At 43.6% G+C, this 19,927-nt stretch overlaps 1 protein-coding gene across 5 annotated transcripts in view; it reads left to right on the top strand.

Annotated features, from left to right (window-relative positions):
- RNF8 (ring finger protein 8) overlaps positions 1 to 6,516 on the top strand; it is a 31,914-nt gene extending 25,398 nt beyond the window's left edge. For 4 of the 5 annotated variants that reach the window (XM_059400564.1, XM_059400563.1, XM_059400562.1 and 1 more), the window contains one exon: positions 6,027 to 6,141. In XM_059400564.1, coding sequence (XP_059256547.1) covers positions 6,027 to 6,043 — 17 coding nt within the window. In that variant the 3' untranslated portion in view covers positions 6,044 to 6,141. Of the gene's footprint in view, positions 1 to 6,026 lie in introns of all 5 variants that reach the window. The other variant, XM_059400565.1, reaches the window with a different exon arrangement.
- Positions 6,517 to 19,927: the final 13,411 nt, after the last annotated feature.

The raw sequence follows: 19,927 nt of genomic DNA, 5'->3' as shown, positions 1-19,927 counted from the left end.
GTATGTACCTTGGTTATGGGTGTGGATGGAAAACACAAGGTCAGAAGGCTTATTGTACTGATCACTAGATGGTGCTGTTGTCCAAGACAGTTCAGTTGCTGTCTAAGTGTTGGCAAAAATTTTGGATTGGGTACACAGTTATCAACAGGAGATGAACAAGTCTGATTGGCAAATTGGAGAATGCTTGGTGAGAATACATGTTTTATAGTAAATCATAGCTTAATTACACAAATTGGATATGATGTCAGATTAGATAAATTTAATCTTTGGGAATTCTAATATGTTTACCAGCTCGTTTCCCAGTTGGAGAGAATTTGGATAAAGAGATTGGGGAAATGGGTGGGTGAATTCCCCTAATGAGCCATACTTCCTTGGTGAATATCCACTTATTCAACTAAGTGATCCCATCTCCCTTGGAGCTTGCTGTGTTGTGGGTTGCAGAGCCCCTCCACCTGAGACTTAAATGTTTTTGTGGCAAAAGATGCACCCTGGGGCAAGGCACAAGGAAGCTAATGGAGAGGAAAAAGGATTGGTTATTAGCCAGGGGTGAGAGCTCACAGAAGCAGGGTGGATCCAGTCTCTCTAATAATCCAGCACAGCACTACCTTGTGGGAGAGCATCAGAGCCAAGGTGCTGTGATGTCAGTCGGCTGCACATAAAGGCCAAGCAGAGAAGAAGACCCAGAAGCTCACTGCCCTTACAGGAGCTCCCCACCACCACCCGGCCATTGGTAACCCAGACTCATATGTGTCTCTGAATGTACCTGTCTCTAAGTCCAGAGAAACTTAAGCCCTAAAAGCCATGCTGCTAAGAGCAGGATCTGTCTGCTACTTCCTTCCTGCTAGCCCTTCAGTGGATGTCAGCCACTTTGAGTAAGGCCAGGAATCTGCCACTAAAATACAGGCATTTGTTCTGTGACCCTGGCACTTGGCTGGTCAGCCAAAGCCGAGGCAGCAAGCCTATGCAGAGCCAGGTGAAGTAGCTGCTGAGCGGGAAGTGGCCTTGAGCCTCTTCTACCAAGGAAGGCATTCTGACCTGTGGAAGGCTGGGACAGCCCTCAGGTGGTTCTTTGGAACCCAAGTGTTTTCCATTGACAGCTATGTGCTCATAGATTTTGTCAGTTTGGGCCCTCCCAGATCTTTTACCTCACAGGAGCCATTAGATTCTGGAAGAATCCCGTTGCTTTTCCCCTCACTTCTCACTCTGTCAACAGTTATAGGAACAGTACACACTACACGGGACTAAAAAGATACAGCATTGTTGCAGCTCCCACAGCACTCAGTCCGTGGAGAAGGGAGAAAGGCAGGGAGGCAGTGGGACGAGTTCCAGGCCAGGGTGCTGAGACACTGCAGAGGAGCAGGCGGTCAGTTTGGCCTGGGCAGGTGGAGGTACAGTAGGAAGCTTCATGGAAGTACCATTTGAACAGAGTCTCAAGGTTCCCAAGGCTGGTGCTTCCCAAGCAGAGGCTGCAGTGCAAATGAAGGGTCGAGGCAAGAGAAGCATTGCAGTGTTCCTAGCAGTGCCTCCTTGTGGCCCATAGGTAACAGAATGGCCACGTGGTGCCAGAGCAACGTGAGGACAGCCACCGACTTGGGAAGTGTTCCGCTGAGGTGTGGTAAATGCCTTCTGCGAGGGGCAATGACCCGGGACCCAGATTTAACTGTCAGCCTTCCAGCTGGAGTGTGCTGGAGCAGGGCATGAGGAACATGCACGTACTTTCTTCTCTGAGCCCACTAACTGGGTTTCTTCTCATGTGCACAAGTGCCATAGATAGCTTCATGCAGCACTGGAAAGGGAAGGAAGAGCCCCGTGTCCTAAGTTCACCTCTGGCTCTCCTCACACAGAGTTACAACTGCAGAAGAAATCACATCAGACCCCCCCCCTTCTCCCTCCAGAGGCTACAGAGGGTGCCTCTATGCCTTTTTGGTAACCCTCGGAGCCTATTCATGAGCTGAAGCGGACTCCCCGCCATGCTTCCTAGTGGGAGGGGCGCTGACACTGGTCTCTATTTCTGTGGTTATCGCAGCAATTGCAGTTCTGAGGAGTTCTCCACAGAGACAGAAGGTTCTGAGTCCTGATTTAGGGAAACATGTGCCAGAGCCATCAAGAGCTCCACTGGTCTACAGTATGAGGTTTAGAGGAAATTCCCAGTTCAAATACCGACTTTCCTTGCCAATTGAAAGCTGCTTTAATCCCCAGTGCATGGGAATTTTTAAAAAGGACCTGACTTAGAATCTGGGAACCAGGATTGGCAGGCCTTAATTGTCAGAGTTCGGATACCACCAAAGGGCTGTTTGCCTCCCGGGCAGGGGTTGCTCTTACCACAGATTCGGGGAGGAGAAACCCTTCTGTCTGTGGCAGTGTAGGGTGCTAATTCCACCAGGAGCAGCCCCACTCTAGGCCTTCCTGGCTGGTGGTTGTCTTGTAGTTCCATATCCCCATGGGAGGATTGATGCCACATGACTGATGAGCCACTGACCCTCATAAACTCTGTGAGGCCCGATTATACAGAGGAGAGGAGGAGAAGGCTTGGAGACCAGATCCTGTGTTAGAAAAAGGATGCTCTGGAGGTGGGGCAGATAACAGACATCTAGTAAGTGCTTGTCACATGAATAACTGTGGCTCTCTGGGATTTTGACATGAAATTTTCTGAAGGGAAGACATTTTTTGACATTCCCTGCAGAGGATCTCCCTCCGGAGCTGGTGGGGTGCTGGAGCAGAGTCTTCTGTCAGCTACGCCCCCTCTTCTGTTTGTTCTGTTCTCATTAAATGTTGGTTGGTTGACAGAGTGTTAACATTCTCACTTTTAGCTTTCCCTAGCAGTTTCTTTGGGTTGTACTCAGAAAAGAAGAAAGCAGATTACCTAGAAATAAAATTGTTGGTCCTTTAGAAGAGTGATTTTCAGTCCAGGGGCTTTTTCAAGCTACATTCCCTGGCTCCCTTGATACTACTACATTGAACCAAGGCTGTGGCCTTTAGGTATGCTGAGGTGAGAAGAAAGATTTATGAACCACAGCTTTCCTGAATCTGTGACACAGAGACCCTTGTAGTGGTTGAGGGTCTCTAGGAAGATAGACTCAGGTCAGACCACAGGGCCTGTGTCTCTTGCCAGTTTCCTGTGGGCTCTGAGGAGAGTGATCTAGACATGGGACAGGAGAAACTGGCAGTCATCTAAGAGTATCTGCCTGCCTAGCTGCAAGGTTTTCCTTGATGATGCCCATCACCCTCTGCTGAAAGAGCCTCATAAAGGAGTATGTGGGCATGGCCGCAGTAATGGTATCTGGCAAGCTGAGCTCATCCACAGAGCATACTTATTAGCAAGTACTTTGAATCCACCCAGCCTTGCCCCTAGACAGTCTGAAGGGTCATACGCATCAAGTCAGCATACCTGCCCAGCGCAGGACAGTTCATCTAGGGGAAAATGGCTCTCAGCAAGGTAGCCACGGGCTGGGGTGTCCACAGGCATGCACGCAAATAGTTCGTAACACTTATTTTTGACTTTTTTGACTTTTAAAGATTCTTCCTTTGCAAAATTATCATGGAATAGAAAATTAGTAGACTTGTTCCTAGAAACAGTTTTGTATTTTTCCATCACCACCTCCCATTTTTTCCCCTTATTTTTCCTTTCCTTCTCTTTTTTTGTCTATGGTCCTTCCTTTCCTTCTTCCTTGATGGGCGTCTCCCCCATCACCCTTGTGGCATCTCAGATGCATAGTTGGAAACGACAAGGGCAGCACAGGAACTGTCTCCCCAGTGGGGGAGGGGACCATGATTGGAGTAGAGGTCAGCTGTGGGATTAATTGCCATGTGTGGAGTAGCAGCCCATGATGGCCTAGAACTTCAGATTGCTTGCTGAGACTAGAGTCCTTTAGACTTTTTTTTTTAGATTTTATTTATTTATTTGAGAGAGAATGTACACATGCGCACAAGTGGAGCAAGGGCATTAGGACAGAAACCCAAGCAGACTCCGTGCTGAATGTAGAGCCTGAGGCACAGAGCTTGAGGCAGAGGTCCATCCCACCACCCTGAGATCACAATCTGAGCGGAAATCAAGAGTTGGATGCTGGACCAACTGAGCCTCCCAGGCGCCCCTTTTGTCTTCTTAATGATAAAATAGAGTTATTTTGGTTCTCTAAAAAAATGGATTCTCCCTTCCCGAGCATGTAACTTTATGATTTCCTTTACAGACATACACTTTCAGGAACTTCTTATTATAGAAGACCACCTGTGTAAATACAGAGGAGTGTTATTAACCAAAGCAGATTTTCCTTGAGAGTTTCTTGGTTTCTACACTTAATTCTAGATGAACACAGATCATTTTTAGATCTCCATGAACTAATCTCAGAGAGTGGCTGGGGTCACTGACTATGCTTCTTCCTCCCTCCCCCCATAGAATGTCATAGAATTAGGTGCATCATCGTTGAGGCTTCTCTGCACCAGCTGGATATATATCCTGCCCGACTGCCTGCCACTGTGATTTTTAAGAAATCTGATGAGACCAGACATGCTCCTATTCCTGGCTAAGACATCTGCTTGAATTGCTTTCTGCTTTCCTACTCTGGAGAGTTTGGACCCCTTTTACCCTTGTCCCATGAAACCTGAATCAGAACCAACCACAAAGAGTATCTCTTCCTTGATTCCTATCATCTGGGCCTTTCCTTCTCAGTTCTTACTAAGTGCCAGGTGTTGGGGATAAAAGTAAGCAGGGCATCAGAGGAAAAACTGCCTTTTGGATATAGCAGGAGTGTGGGACATTGATGACTTTATCTGGTACAAGTTTGGGGGGACTGGTGGGGTGAGAAGCTAGTTTGCCATGAATTGGAGAATGAGTGTGAGGTTAGGAAGTAAAGTAAGATAGACAAGTTCCTCAAGAAATTTGGCTACCACTAAGACATAGGGACATCACCAAGAGAAGGCCATAGCTGGAGGAGGAGGTGGGATAAGAGGAAGTTTTTGTTTTGTTTTTTGATTTTGAAGACACCGAGAGATCTGAGTGTGTTTAGTTGCTGAGCCTGTGGAGGAGGAGCTGCTGGGAAGTTGAGATAGTGGGTAGGGCCAGATTCTTTGGAAATCAGGAGAGGGCAGGACAAGGAATGCATAGAACAGATGGGGGGATTAGTGTCTAAAAGTGGGAGGGTACATCCTGTTATCTAGAGAGAAGGGTTTAATGTGGGAGGGTGGGCAAGGCGGTTTGCTTGAGGAGAGTCAAGAGAATTTCTTTCTTGTGGCTTTTTTTATTTTTTGGTGTGCTACTAGGTGAAGCCTTAGCTGCAAGGGAGACTCGCTTAGTTCTCTCAGCTCTCCAAGGCTGCCCATAAGTGGAGAAGGGTAGGATTTTATAATCCTGTCGGTCCTCCTACCAAGTGTTCAGGACCTCAATCTCAGGGAACAGGACAGTCTCTTTGGTAGCTTTATTGTGCTCTTAGGCTGGGATCCCTGCTTCCCCGGATTGAGGAAGCAGAAACAGTACATAGCAGTAAATTATCCCTCCTACTCCTCCCTTTTCTCCTGTCCTTGCCTAGTGCTATGTATATAATTCCTTCGCTATGTATATAATTCCTTCGTCCTTCAACAGTGTGCTTTGAGGGCCAGCTTTGTGCCAAGTGCTGCTATAGTTTCCAGGAATAGAAAGAGAAGCGAAAATCTAGTAAGTTAGATGTGATTAGTGCTACAAGAAAAAGCAAGGGATCAGAGAGCGATCATTGCCATTTTTGGTAGGGTAGTCATGGAAGGTGGCAGAGAGAAGGCAGTACTGGAGTAAGGCCTTGGAGGCAGTGGCCACAGGAAGGGGGAACACTTTTGAGGGGGGGTAGTGGAGGAGCAGCAAGGCAGCCAGTGGAGCACACCATGGTGGCGAGGAGGGTAGCACAGAAGGACCTCAGGGTCCTTCATGGGCCTTGAACTCATAATACTCTGGGAGAGATGAGGAGCAGGCTCTGAACAGCGTGACATGAGGATGGCAGCAGGGAGGCCAGGCCAGGGAAATACAGGCTTCTCCTTTAATTCTCTTTTCTTTCTCTTCCAAGCCAAGAGACTCTCCTGAAGACCACGCTCCAGGGGCGTTCAAGGGATTGCCAGGCAATGGGAGCTTGGGATGGTCTGGAGGATTATCTGTGGCCAGGTCTTGGGCTGCTCTGAGATAGAGCATGGGACGGAGCCACGTGGGACAGAGACTGAGTTAGGAAGTCCTCCTCATGAGCCTCCATGTTGGCCGGCCACACTGCCACCGCTCTCTGAGGCCATGCTGGTACTCCCTGCAAGGGCTGCTTCCGGGTACTTGATAGACTGCTTCACTGTGTGTTGAATGGGTTATGTATTTCTGTTCTGCTTTTTAAATTTATTGTTTTTGTTATCATTTGGGTACCTCAGAAGCACGTCAGTTGACATTTGTTTTGGACAGGTTGGGTGGAACCCCTACGGCTGCCCCTAAAAGCCAAGGCAGCCTCTCTTGGAGAGGATGGCCTACCTCTTTGTAAAAACAAGATGTCATTTCCTGGAAATAAAATGTAAAGCCTATCAGTTGCTCAGCTGGGCTTTGGTGTATTTATCTTCTTCCCTTCCAGCTCCCACATAGTCTCACAAGTAAACACTGACAGCTCATAAATTGCAACCAAGAAAGTGTCGGTATCAGATGATAGACTGAAGTGAATGTCAGCCTAAGAACCAAACTCAAGATCATGGCCATAGCAGAGGGGCTCTGTTACGGCCCTGACTGTTTTTCCTTTTCATTCCAGAGGTAGGTCACTGCTTACTTGGTTTTAAGACCAGGTGGCTTCCCCTTTCTCAGCTGGGATTCAGGAAGTTGTTCCTGAATCTATTTTATTTATTAATTTATTTAGTAAACTCTATACCCAGTGTGGGGCTCAAACTAAAACACTGAGTTCAGAAGTCATACGTTCCACTAATGGAGGCAGCCAAGTGCCCCCAAATCTCTTTTAGCCAGTGTCAGAAATCAAGGGCAATGGTTTTATGATAATGTAATTTTATTTATTTATTTATTCATTCATTTATTTGTTTGTTTATTTGACAGAGACACAGAGAGAGGGAACACATGTAGGGGGAAGGGAGTGGGAGAGGGAGAAGCAGGCTTCCTGCCAAGCAGAGAGCCCAACATGGGGCTTGATCCCAGGATTCTAGGATCATGACATGAGCCAAAGGCAGACGATTAATGACTGAGCCACCAGGCACCCCTGAATATTCTGTTTTTAAAAGACAAACCAAAAACTAGCCCAAACTTTTGCATTATTTTGCTACAGGATGTTCTTTCCCTGGAAAGATATCTGATATTAAACATCATCTGCATTTTGCTTGCCTAGAAAAATACATGGTAACTTTTCTGCCTACAGCACCAAACCACAGTATAGCAGAGCCCCACCACTGTGTAGTCTGACTCTAATTAAAGGCATGTTCTCTACAATGGGGCTCTAAGAAACTGAAGAGCGTTTGTTTCTGATTCTGCTTTATTACATAGATGAATGCAGCCAGCCTGCTTTGTGAAGTGCTTTGCAGTGAGTGGCAGGTGTCCCATATATATCTGATTCTGTTAACCTAGAAGGGGCTTACTCTACCTCTAGGCATGCAATCAGACCGTGCCCAGGCGGGGGACTTTACCCTCTGTGGTTTTGATAGCTGGATACTTGTCATCTGCTTCTCCAATTGGAAGACACTGTTTTTACAGAAAGCCCTAAGACCCCTTGTTATCTATCTCCAGCTCTTCTCTCTCACAACTGTTTTCTCTGAGCGACTATCCAGGTAGTCACCACAGCTGCCAGAGTACCTGGGATGGGCAGTTTTCTCCAGCTTCCTGTTTGCTTTTACATTCTGACTCTGGATAGAAGCTCCCTGCTTCATATCTAAGGGCAACCTAGAAATTAGGGATGCCCTAAATGTTCTCAACAACACATTTTAGGCCTCTGAAGAAGTCTAACAATTAACTATATTTGACACAGAAATTAAGAGAAGGAACATCTAACTTGCACTGTGGTCCTAACCTCAGAACCTACAAAAGTAAAGAGAATCATGTAATCACTTCCCCCCACCAAGAGATGCAGTCTTATTAATGGGTGCAGGACCTCATTTGAGCAGAATGCTGCCACTGGTAACAGTAGGCCAAGGGCTTGTTATTCTGAAGTTAAACTTCCCACTTGGTCGATTCTTTAAGCTTTTTCTATAAATGGGAGCTGAGGCAGTATGAGTAGGGAGCTTCTGGGGAGAAGATGGGCCTTGTATTAGTGATTTCATCAATTTAGAAAAACATACAAATCCCAGGAGAGGGTTGGGTCTGTAGTAGCTGCTCCATATCTACATGCTGTATTTCTCTTGTCTGTACCACCCAGGAGCAGTGTACCCACTAGGGGTTACCAGAGCTCACTACTTTAATCTCCATGCGTATTTCCTGCTTGTGTTTCCTTACCAAATTCTAAAGCAGATCCCCACCTCAGATCCAATTTCCAGACCCACTGTCTCCACTACACATTTCCCTTTGGCTTCTGTGAATGATTTAATCTGGTGTAACTTTTTTGTCAGACAGTGGCCATTTGAATTCTGGATGTTTCCAGTAGATTCAGTAATAGTTATTGAATACCCATTTTTTGACTAGGTCCTGCTCTAGGTGTTTGGGGTATGGCACAAAAAAAGCTGCTGTGAGCCTATAGTCTGTTCTAGGAGGGGTCAAAAGTTTCCCAGAAAGGCTTTACTACATTCCTGTGGGAGGGGTTTAACAGTGCTGCCTATGGAGCTAGCATATGGGATGTGTCTTCACATTCCTCAGATGTCAGACTGGATCCACTCCAAGATATAAAGCTGAAATTTCATACCTTCAGGACCTCGGTCGCCAGAGTGTTTTCCATCTATTTGCCTCCCCTTGAGATGTAACTCTCCCTGCTTTAGCCAGGGGCCGTCAAGGACATCTCTGAGGCAAGTTTGGGCCCTCCCAGCATGGGAGGCAGGCCCAGAAGACCCCCTCAGAACTGTATGAGACCATCATAGCCCTATGTAGGCAGTCACCTAGGTGACCACTGAGGGAGCTTCAAGGTGACAGGACTTCAGCCCAGGTAGGCACACCCAAATGTGTCTGAAGTAAGTATTGACACCACACTGAGCCTGGAGATGGGTGAGACCAGGCAGGTTTCTAGGACATGTGCCTTTGTGAGTTTATGCCTAGCTGTGAGGACTCTCCCGACCTATGACTCTTCTCAGCTCCTTACCTAGGCCTCTCCCAGTGGTGCCCTGACTCACAAGAGCTCAATGTGTGTGTCTCTTCCTAATTCTACCTTCAGTGAGGCCATGTTGGTAGTTTGAAATCAGTCATGGTGAGATTATTTACATCATGGAAATATGGCAAAGTGCCACAAATTGGAGCCCCCTCTGACCCCACAGGGATAGCCAGTTAAACATTTATCAGATGTCAGATATCACTGGCATCTCCCCACACGGTTCCTAAGGCCTTCTCACCCTGGGTCTTCCCAGTTCTCATGAAAAAGCCACTAGTCAGGCCAAGAATGCTCTCTCCTTCCTGGCAGTCTGGAATTGCTCCAGGATGGCAGTGGTGCCCCTGCAGAGGCAGAGCAGCCCTCCCCACAACTCTAGGCCACACTTAGTCACAGTTGGAACCATGGACACTTTCAGAATATCCAGTTTTTCAAGCTTCTTTTGACCATCAGTCCCATAAACACTGGGGCTGGACCTAATCTTGGAAGCCTAGAGAGAAGGCAGATGCCATGCCACACCCTGCATCCCCACTTGATCAGTGACCTGAGTTCTCATAGTCATTAGAAAAAAAAAAAGAAAAAGTAATAGTACTAGGAGTCAAGAGAGCACAGGCACAGACTAAGGGGCATAGAAGTCTTCCTAGAGCATTAGACATCTAAGACCTGAAGGATAACTAGTGGTCACCAGGTTAAGGATGAGGAGAAAGTAGAGTGAGGGAGGGGAGAAGGAAGTATTCTGGGTAGAGATAAGTGGAAAGCCATGAAGGTGAAAGAGAGCATGGCCTCCTTGAAGAAGTGAAAGGCATTCTGTGTGAATGGATTGTAAAGTTTCTAAAAGAAAAGTAATAGTATTAGTTAATGATAGATAAGTAACATTGTTACCAGCACTTTAAAAGAATTAACTCTTGTTAATTCAACCATTATAATTCCATTTTGTTGAGATGAGAAAATGGAGGTCATGAGAGATCAAGTCACTTGCCCAAGGGGACACACATTGGTGGAAGTGAAAATGTAGCTGCCAAAGTGACCAGTCCCTAGTATGGAGTTAGGGCCTTATTCTAAGAACAGCGACCAATCATTGGAGGTTAGAATTGGGGAGTGACATTTTCCTCTGTTTGGGGAAGATCAATCTGGTTGCTGTGTGGTGGGTAGGTTAGATAGAGATGGGAAGACAAAGGATCCAGGGAGGCCACTTAAGCAATTCCAGTAATCCAAGCAAGAGGTTAGATATCCTGAGTTAAGTAAGGCATTAGCAGTGGGGATGGGGAGAAGTGAAGAATTTCACAGATATTTAGCAGGTATGTTGAGCAAGACTTCTGACTGATTGGATATGGGGATGAGGGAGAGGCTAGAGTTAGGGTGGTGACTCAGTTTCTGCCTTGGACAATGATCTCTGTGAGATTATTCACTGAAGTAACTTAGGAAGAGGAAAATGTTTGGGGAAACATTGGTCAAGCATGAATTTCTGTGTGGGGATTGTTGAGTTTGATAATGCCCAAAAGAAAATTGCATGGTGTGAATCCCTATGCGTGCTAATTAGTATGCTCCCCTCCACAGTCCACACACATTTTAGTTTTTCCAGATAGTCTTCTGGACATCATCTTCCATAGCAATGGCTAGAAATAAAGTAGTCCTAGATAGCTGCTTTTAGGAATTCAACTGTTAGCAGGTGGATTTGAGAATTTACCATGATGCCCGAAGGCAATCAGTGTGCCACATGATATCAGACCTACATCCATTCCAACATGCACTAAGTTGGCTGTCAAGATAAATATTCGCAAACTGGGAGAGCATAAGTGCTGGAGCAGAAGAGCTGTTGATTCAAGATCTTTCATGCAAGGGTGGAAAAATCCATGTGTGAAGTGCACTCAAGTAAGCGTTGTGGTTGACACTTGCGATTAAAAGAAGTGCCCTATCAAGCGATTGTATGAAATTGCTATCCACATCAGGCAGGACATGAGACAGCTACTGCTTGGGGATGGAGGAATTGTCTCACAAGGGCTTTGAGACTTCTCCACCTAGAGCTGGGAGCTCAGAGGTGACACCTGGACTGGTGATACAAATGTGTACAGATAGTGCCAGGAATTATAAGGGAGAATAAAATCCCTCAGGGAGAGGAGGCTGAAGGAAAAATGTCCCAAACAGAACACCGAAGACCAGTGATACAGAAGGGGAGCCACCTGCAAAGACCAAGTAAGGGTAGTAGGCAAACAGTAGGAGAAATAAGTGGTGGTATATCTCAGAGGCAAATGTGACAGTTAATTTTATGTGTCAACTTGATTGGGTCATGAGATGCCAGACATTTGGTCAGACACTATTCTGGGTGTCTGTGAGGGTGTTTCCGGATGAATTTAACATTTGAATCTGTCGACTGAGAAAAGCAGATTGCCCTCCCCTATGTGGGAGTCCCCATCAAGTTAGTGAGAGGCCTGAATAGAATAAAAGGCTGACCCTCTGTTAAGTAAGTGGGAGGTTCCTCCTGCTGGACTTCCTTGAGTTGGACGTGGTTTTTTCCCCCCCCATCTTTGGACTCAGACTGAAACATGTACCCTTCCTGGGTCGCTAGCCTGTAGGCCTTCATCTGGAATTACACCATCGGTTCTCCCGAGTCTCCAGTTGCCAACTGCAGATCCTGGAGTTTGTTAGCCTCCATAATCACATGAGCTATTTCCTTATACTAAGTCTTCTTTCTTTCTTCTTTTCTATCTATCTACCTACCTACCTACCTACCTATATCATATTGGTTCTATCACTCTGGAGAACACTGACTCATACAGCAAGGGAACATTTCAGGAATTAGGGAGTGGTTAACAGAGCTGAAGCTTGCTGTTTGATCAAGTAAGACAAGAACTAAAAATATCAATGGGATTAGCATCCGGGATTTCATTGGAAGAGCTGTTTTAGTGACGTGTGGGGGCAAAACAACCATTTGCTCTGTATTAGGAAGGGTGTGAAAAATAAGGACTTGTTATATTTCAGAAGGGGAGAAGAAAAAAATAGAATATAGTTGGAGAGGAAAGTCTGAAAATATGGTAGAGAGAGGTTGAGGGTTTTTCCTACTGATAGTTTGATTTATTCTATGAAGTTGGAAAGGATCTTTTCTGACCCGTGTGAAGGAAGGCAGAGCATTGGGATTGGACAGGGGAAGAAGATCAAGGTTTGAAATAGCTGCTGCAGAGAATAGGAGAGAGACAGAATGATTGCTGGGTTGCATGGGGGCATGGTGACAACGGGGGTCGTGAAAGGTCTTGTGACACCAGTAGGTACTTTTGTGTGGTTCTTCTGGCATGGCTCAGCTCTGTCTGGAGAAAATGGAGCTGCGTGGATCCAGGGTTGGGATTTTGATAAGAGGGTGCAATGGGGATGAAGAGGGGATGACGTAATAACCTTGGATTCAAGGCTGGTTCTAGTGGAAAATGAAGACATCGTGGAGGTGGTAAGTAGGAAGTAGATAAGTTCAGAGCCTGGGGTAGATAATCTGGGGTAGAGTCAACAAATTGGATCTGAAGGAGAGAGCTAGAAGTCAGAGAACTGATGTGTAGATTTAGTATGTAAGGGCAGGAACAGTTCTATAACCAAACATGGTTGTCCTCATTCCAAATAAAATGATGAGCTTTGCCCTATGAGTACTCTCCTTTATGGAAATAATCTTGGATGTTTTTCTTATATATATATTATGTACTTTTATTTATGTAATAAATTAATATTACTATTGTATTTCTATAATAAATTAATAATTTAATTTAACAAATTTATAATTTGTTACATAGAAATTAATAGAAGAGGGGTGCCTGGGTGGCTTAGTCATTAAGCGTCTGCCTTCGGCTCAGGACATGATCACGGGGTCCTGGGATTGAGCCTAGCGTCGGGCTCTGTGGGAAGCCTGCTTCTCCCTCTCCTTCTCCCTGTGCTTGTGTTCCCTCTCTCATTGTGTCTCTCTCTGTGAAACAAATAAATAAAATCTTTAAGAAATTTGTATAAGAACAAATAATTCTAGAATTTGAATGGGACCACAAAAGACCCCAAATAGCCAAAGCAGTCTTGAAGAAGAACAAACCTGGAGGTATCACAATCCCAGATTTCAAGTTATATTATAAAGCTGTAGTAATCAAAGGAGTATGGTACTGGCACAAAAGCAGATGCATAGGTCAAGGAACAGAATAGAGAACCCAAAAATAAACCCCCAATTATATGGTCAGTTAATTTTCGATAAAGGAGGCAAGAATATGCAATGGGAAAAAGTCTCTTCAACAAATGGTTCTGGGAAAACTGGACAGCTACAAGCAAAAGAATGAAATTGGACCACTTTCTTACATCATACACAAAAATAAACTCAAAATGGATTAATGAGCTCAAAATGAGTTAAGGAGCAACAAAATCAAAATGGATCAAATGTGAAACCTGAAACCATAAAAATTCTAGAAAAGAGCACAAGCAGTAATTTCTATGACCTTGGCCACAGCAACATTTTTTTAGGTATGTCTCCTGAGGCAAGAGAAACAAGCAAAAATAAACTAGTGGGAATACATCAAAATAAAAAGTTTCTGCACAACAAAGGAAACAGTCAACAAAACTAAAAGACAACATACTGAATGGGAGAAGTTATTTGCAAATGACATGTCCAATAAAAGGTTAGTACCCAAAATATATTTTTAAAAAGCCTGATACAACTTAACACCAAAAAAACAAGTAATCCAATTAGAACAAAAGCAGAAAACATGAACAGACATTTCTCTAAAGAAGAGATACAGGTGGCCAATAGACACATGAGAAGATTCTCAGTATCCACTCACCATGAGGGAAATGCAGATCAAAACCACAGTGAGATATCATCACACACCTTTTCTTCTTCTGCATGGCTAAAATCAACAACACAAGAAAAAACTAGTGTTGGTGAGGATGTGGGGAGAAGGGAATCCTTGTGCACTATTGGTGGGAATGCAAACTAGTGCAGCCATGGTGGAAAAGAGTATGGAGGTTCCTCAAAAAGATAAAAATAGCATTATCATGTGATCCAATAATTCCACTACTAGGTATTTACCTAGAGAATACGAAAATGCTAATTCAAAAAGATGATATGCATCCTTATGTTTTATAGCAGCATTATTTAGCCAAATTATAGAAGCAGCCCAAGTATCCACTGACAGATGATTAGATAAAGATGTGAGCTAAATATGCAATAGAATATTTCTCAGCCATAAAAAAAGAGTGAAATCTTGCCATTTGCAACAACATGGATGGATCTAGAGGGTTATCATGTTAAGTGAAATAAGTCAGTTAGAGAGAGACAAATACCATTATGATTTCACTCATATTTAGAATTTAAGAAACAAACAAAAGACAAAGAAGAAAAAGGAGACAAACCGAAAAGTGGACTCTTAACTATAGAGAACAAACTGATGGTTACCAGAGAATTGTTGAATCACTTTATTACATACCTGAAACTAACATAACACTGTATGTTAACTGTACTGCAATTACAATGAAAACAAAACAAAGATTAGTAAGTGGGTCTCCTTACTAAATCCTAGGCACTTTCCAACTGGTGTTTAAACTGAGTCCTGAGGTAAGTGAGATTATACAGGCTCCATACACAGGCTTTAAGAGTAAGTTCTTCATTCCCTGTGGTTTTCCTAAATATAATCCCTTTGGTTTTCAAAGCCAGGTATGTTAGGGGCTCATCTCTCCTGTCAGGACCTAGGGCTTAGTGCCTGGTGTAGAGCACAAACCCATTGCTTCTCACAGCAAAGTTTTGTATTTTTGCGATTCCTCCATATTTTGGATTCTCGTGACTGGGGTGGGTTTTTTTCGTTTTGGCAAGAGTGTCTCTGCCTCTCTTACATGTTTTGATGCTGCCCTTTTATCTTTTGTTGTGGAGGCTTGGGTCTTTTTCAGAGGAGATTATTCCACTTGTAGTTGTAATTGTGTTGTGTCCATGGAAGGAGATGGGTTCAGGATCCTCGTAATCTGCCATCTTGAAGCAATCCCCTGACATCATCTTACCATTGCTTTGCAACAAGTTTTGACTTTATTGAATTGGAGGTCCCACTACTTTGGTCTCCTTTTTAAAGACTGACAATTTTAACTCCCTTGAATTTTCCTGTGAATTTAAAATCAATTTTTAAAAAAAATCAAATTTTAAAAATTTGTCAATTTTTAAAAAGGAGCTAGTTAGGGGCACCTGAATGGCTCAGTGAGTTAAAGCCTCTGCCTTCGGCTCAGGTCATGATTCCAGGGTCCTGGGATCAAGGCCCGCCTCGGGCTCTCTGCTGAGAGGAGAGCCTGCTTCCTCCTCTCTCTGCCTGCTTCTCTGCCTACTTGTGGTCTCTGTCTGTCAAATAAATAAATAAAATCTTAAAAAAAAAAAAAAAGGAGCTAGTTAGGTATCCATAGGGATTGTGTTAAGCCTATGAATGAATTTGGAGAACATTGCCATTTAAACAATATTAAGTCTTCTGATCTGTGAACATTTTTCCATTTAGATGTGTTTAAATTTCTTTCAATTATGTTTTGTAGTTTTCAGAGTCCATCTTTTGCACTTCTTTTGTGAAATAGATTATTTTATTCATTTTGGTGCTATTGTAAGTGGAGTTGTTTTCTTAATTTCATTGTTGGATTACTTATTGCAAGTGTATGGAGGGGCAATAAGTGTACTTATTGCTCAGTCATTGAGCATCTGCCTTTGGCTCAGGTCATGATCCCAGGGTCCTGGGATAGAGCCCTGTGTCGGGCTCCCTGCTTGGCGGGAAGCCTGCTTCTCCCTCTCCCTTTTCCACTCCCCCTCCTTGTGTTCCCTCTCTTGCTGTGTCTCTCTCTATCTAAATAAAAAAATAAATAGTTTTTTTTTTAAAGTGTATGGAAATATAACTGATTTTTTTTATATTGGCCTCATATCCTGCGACCTTGCTGAACTTTTTTAATTGTTCTAATAGCTCTTAATTTTCCAGGATTTTCTATGTACAAGACATCTGTGAATAGAAGTAATTTTACTTCTGTTTTTCCCCAATCAGGATGCACTGTATCTCATTTTCTTGCTCTAGAATATCCAGGATAATTTGCTGGAAGATTTTATTTATTTATTTGAAAGAGAGAGAGAAAACACGAGCGCGGGAAGGAATAGAGGGAGAAGCAGACTCCTGGCTGAGCAAGGAGTCTGCCATGGGGCTGGATCCCACCCAGGACCCTGAGATCATGACCTGAGCTGAAGACTTAACCCACTGAGCCACCCAGGGGCCCCTCCAGCACGTTTAATAGAAGTGGTAAGACAGGGGCACTTGGGTGGCTCAATGGGTTAAGCCTCTGCCTTCAGCTCAGGTCATGATCTCGGAGTCCCTGGAATTGAGCCCCGCATTGGGCTCTCTGCTCAGCAGGGAGCCTGCTACCCCTCTCTCTGCCTGCCTCTCGGCCTTCTTGTGATCTCCCTCTGTCAAATAAATAAATAAAATCTTAAAAATAAAAAAAAAAAGAATTGAGAAGAGTAGACATTCTATTTGATCTTAGGAGGAAAAAAACCAGTCTTTCACCATTAAGTAAGATGTTAGCTTAAGGGCTTTCGTAAATGCATTTAATCTGAGGAAATTCCCTTCTGTTAGTAGTTTGTTGAGTTTTTATCATGAGAGGGTGTCTGATTTTATCAAATACTTCTTATCTGTTTATCTGTTGAGAGAAGCAGGTAGCTTTTTCCCCCTATTACATTAATATGGTGTTTTATATTGATTAGCATGGATGTTTAACCAATCTTGCTTTCCTGGAATAAATTTCATTAGGCATGTATGTAACTCTTTATATGTTGCTGGATCCGATTTGCTACTTTTTTAAAAAAGATTTTATTTATTCATTTGACAAAGAGAGACACAGCAAGAGAGGGAACACAAGCAGGAGAAGTGGGAGAGGGAGAAGTAGGTTTCCCGCTGAGCAGGGAGCCCCATGCAGGGCTCCATCCCAAGACCCTGGGATCATGACCTGAATAGAAGGCAGGTGCTTAACGACTGAGCCACCCAGGCACCCCTCTTCCTCCTGTCCCTTCCCTTCCCTTCCCTCTTTCTTTCTTCCTTCTACATTCATAAGAGATATTGGTGTATAGTTTTCTTGTCTTGCAATGTCTTTGTCTGGTTTTGGTATCTGAATAATCCTAGCCTCATAGAGAGGATTCCCTCCTCCATTTGGAAAGGGTTTGTAAAGAATTGTAACTAATTCTTTCAGCGGTTGGTATAATTCACAAATGCAGCATTTTGGAACTGGGCATTTTTGAGGAATAGATTTTGACAATTGAGTCTATCTATCTTCTACCTTGTTATAGGTACATTCACATGGTCTATTTCTTCTTGAGTCAGCATTAGTCTTTGGTGTCTTTCTATGAATTTGTTTTGTCTAAGTAAGTTAACTTTTTGGCATATACTTCTTCATCATGATCTCATATAATTCTCCTTATTTCTTGGTGGTCAGTCATAATATCCCCTCTTTCATTGATGATCCCAGTAATGTGGGACATTTCTCTCACTCTTTTAGTGAGTCAAGTGGGAGATTTGTCAGTTTAGTTGATCTTTCTTTTTTATAATTTTTTAATTGATCTTTCAAATGATCATATTTGATTTGGTCAGTTTTAGATATCATTATTTTATTCTCTTTTCTCTATTTCATTAACTTACACTCTAACCTTTACTTTTTTTCCCTTTCCTTTTGGTTGCTTTTCATTTAGTTTGCTCCCCTTTCTTGACTTAATGTGGAAGTTTAGGTAATCATTTTGAGAAGTTTCTTTTCCATATAGGCATTTACAGCTATATATTTGCCTCTGAGCACTGCTTTAGGAACACCATCTAGGTTTTGGTATGCTCTGTCTTCTACTAATTTCAAAATATTTTCTTATTTCCATTTTGATATCTCTTTGGCCCTTTGCTTATGTAGAAGTGTGTTGTTAAATTCTGCATATTTTTGAGTTTCCCAAATATTCTCGTACTTAAAAATAGAAGAGATTTGGTTTGTGTCACCCTGTTCTGAGGATAGAATCCTAGGTTTGCAGATTTTCAGGGAGGGGATGTTTCTCCTGCTGCTCACATGAAGAAGCTCTGGGCTTTATCTCTTCTCTGTGAAGTTCACAAGCCTGAGAAACCGAACCAAGATTTTTTAGATTTGAAAAATACCCTAAGGATCACAACAACTCTTCTGTCTGGCTTACGGCCCATTTATAAATTTTGGCCTAAATGATTATTCTCTTGATTGTTCTACTGCACTTTTTGGATGATTTGTGTGTTTTTTTCCTATTATTTTTAGTTGTTTTAGGAGAAGAGGCAGCCTTAAACTTAACTTAGTCTACTGTGTTAGTGGAAATGGAATCCTCAGTGAGTATTTTTCATCTCTACTATTTATTAGGCACCAGCGTAGGTGCTAGAGTGTAAGTCACCTAAACCAATGGTGATCTGGGTCTTCCGTGCACCAGCCCGGGTCGGTAAACTGTTACTCAGACCACAGAAAGATACATACAGAAATTGGAAGTGAGCGTGAGCAAGGAAGCTCTCCTTTCTCCTGTCTGAGACTGGTCATTGCCAAGACAAAAATGAGCATGAATATCACATCATTGGATCTGCTAAAACACTGTGATCATTAGCTGTTCATGGACCAGAGATGAAGTGGGACAGTGTCTAAAATAGAGAAGTTTTTTAGACTTTTGTGGAAGCCACTAAAACCTAATAAAATTATGGACACTCTCCTCAGAAATATGTGCACATATAAAGAGATGTAAAATGTCAGCGTGTATATGTGGATCATCTGAAGTGATATAGATCTGGGTTTTTAATCCCAGGAAGAAAAAAGGCTAGGAGAAGATGTGTTGAACAATCACTTTATGACCCAACAGTGCTACTCCACTTACCTGTGAGTAGGAACTGGAGTGCACAAAAGCTGGACCCATAACAACCATCAAGGGAATAAGTTGAAAGGTGCCATTTATGAGTCACTCCTTCATGCAAGAGGACTCGAATGCCTACAGTGTACCCAGTTGAGTTCTAGTCTCAGATCACTCCTCCAAACGTGGAAATTTGTCCTTCTTTTCCACTCCTGCCCTCAATGTCTACTCCCAGAACTTGTACCTCTCTTCCCAAGTAAAGGAATTCCACACTTGAAGAATCTTGATGGGGCAGAGACTACCTCCATCCATAGAGAGGAGAACCCACTTCGCCAGTCCTGCAGTTGGACATGACATGAAGCGTCAATAGTCACATGACCACCGGCCAGACTTTGACTCAGGACACATGACAGACACATAGGGACAGCGTCCATGCACTAGGCACAGGTGGTTTGAGTGATGTCACAGTAGTGTCCTGCAACTGTCAGGGGCAGCAGCGATAGCAGTCCCAGCTTCAGGATCCACTGTCCTCCCTCAGGGGAGTCAGTGGTGTGGACAGTGGCATCAATACCCAGTAACGGGCACTGGCTGTATGTGGGCCCACCTCTAGGGTCCAGTGTGGATTCCGTTCCTGGCTGTGTAGCCTCAAGCCTTTATTGTGGCTTTCCTGGAAATAAAACAAGATCCTGTATACCCTCTCTCTTCCCTAAATCTCTCTGTAACTGTACATATGTATCATAAGGAGTCAGAAACCCATGCAGGGAAGAGTTTCCAAGAGCAAGAATTCAGGCATATTTTTTTCCAGCTTTATAGAGATATGATTGACATACAGCATCGTATAAGTAAGTTTAAGGATAAAAATCTGTTGATTAATATA

The sequence above is a fragment of the Mustela nigripes genome, chromosome 5 (genome assembly GCF_022355385.1).
Source record: "Mustela nigripes isolate SB6536 chromosome 5, MUSNIG.SB6536, whole genome shotgun sequence".
Taxonomy (NCBI): Eukaryota; Metazoa; Chordata; class Mammalia; order Carnivora; family Mustelidae; genus Mustela; species Mustela nigripes.
The sequence above is the reverse complement of the archived record's forward strand: the minus strand, read 5'-3'. Positions and strand labels throughout refer to the sequence as shown.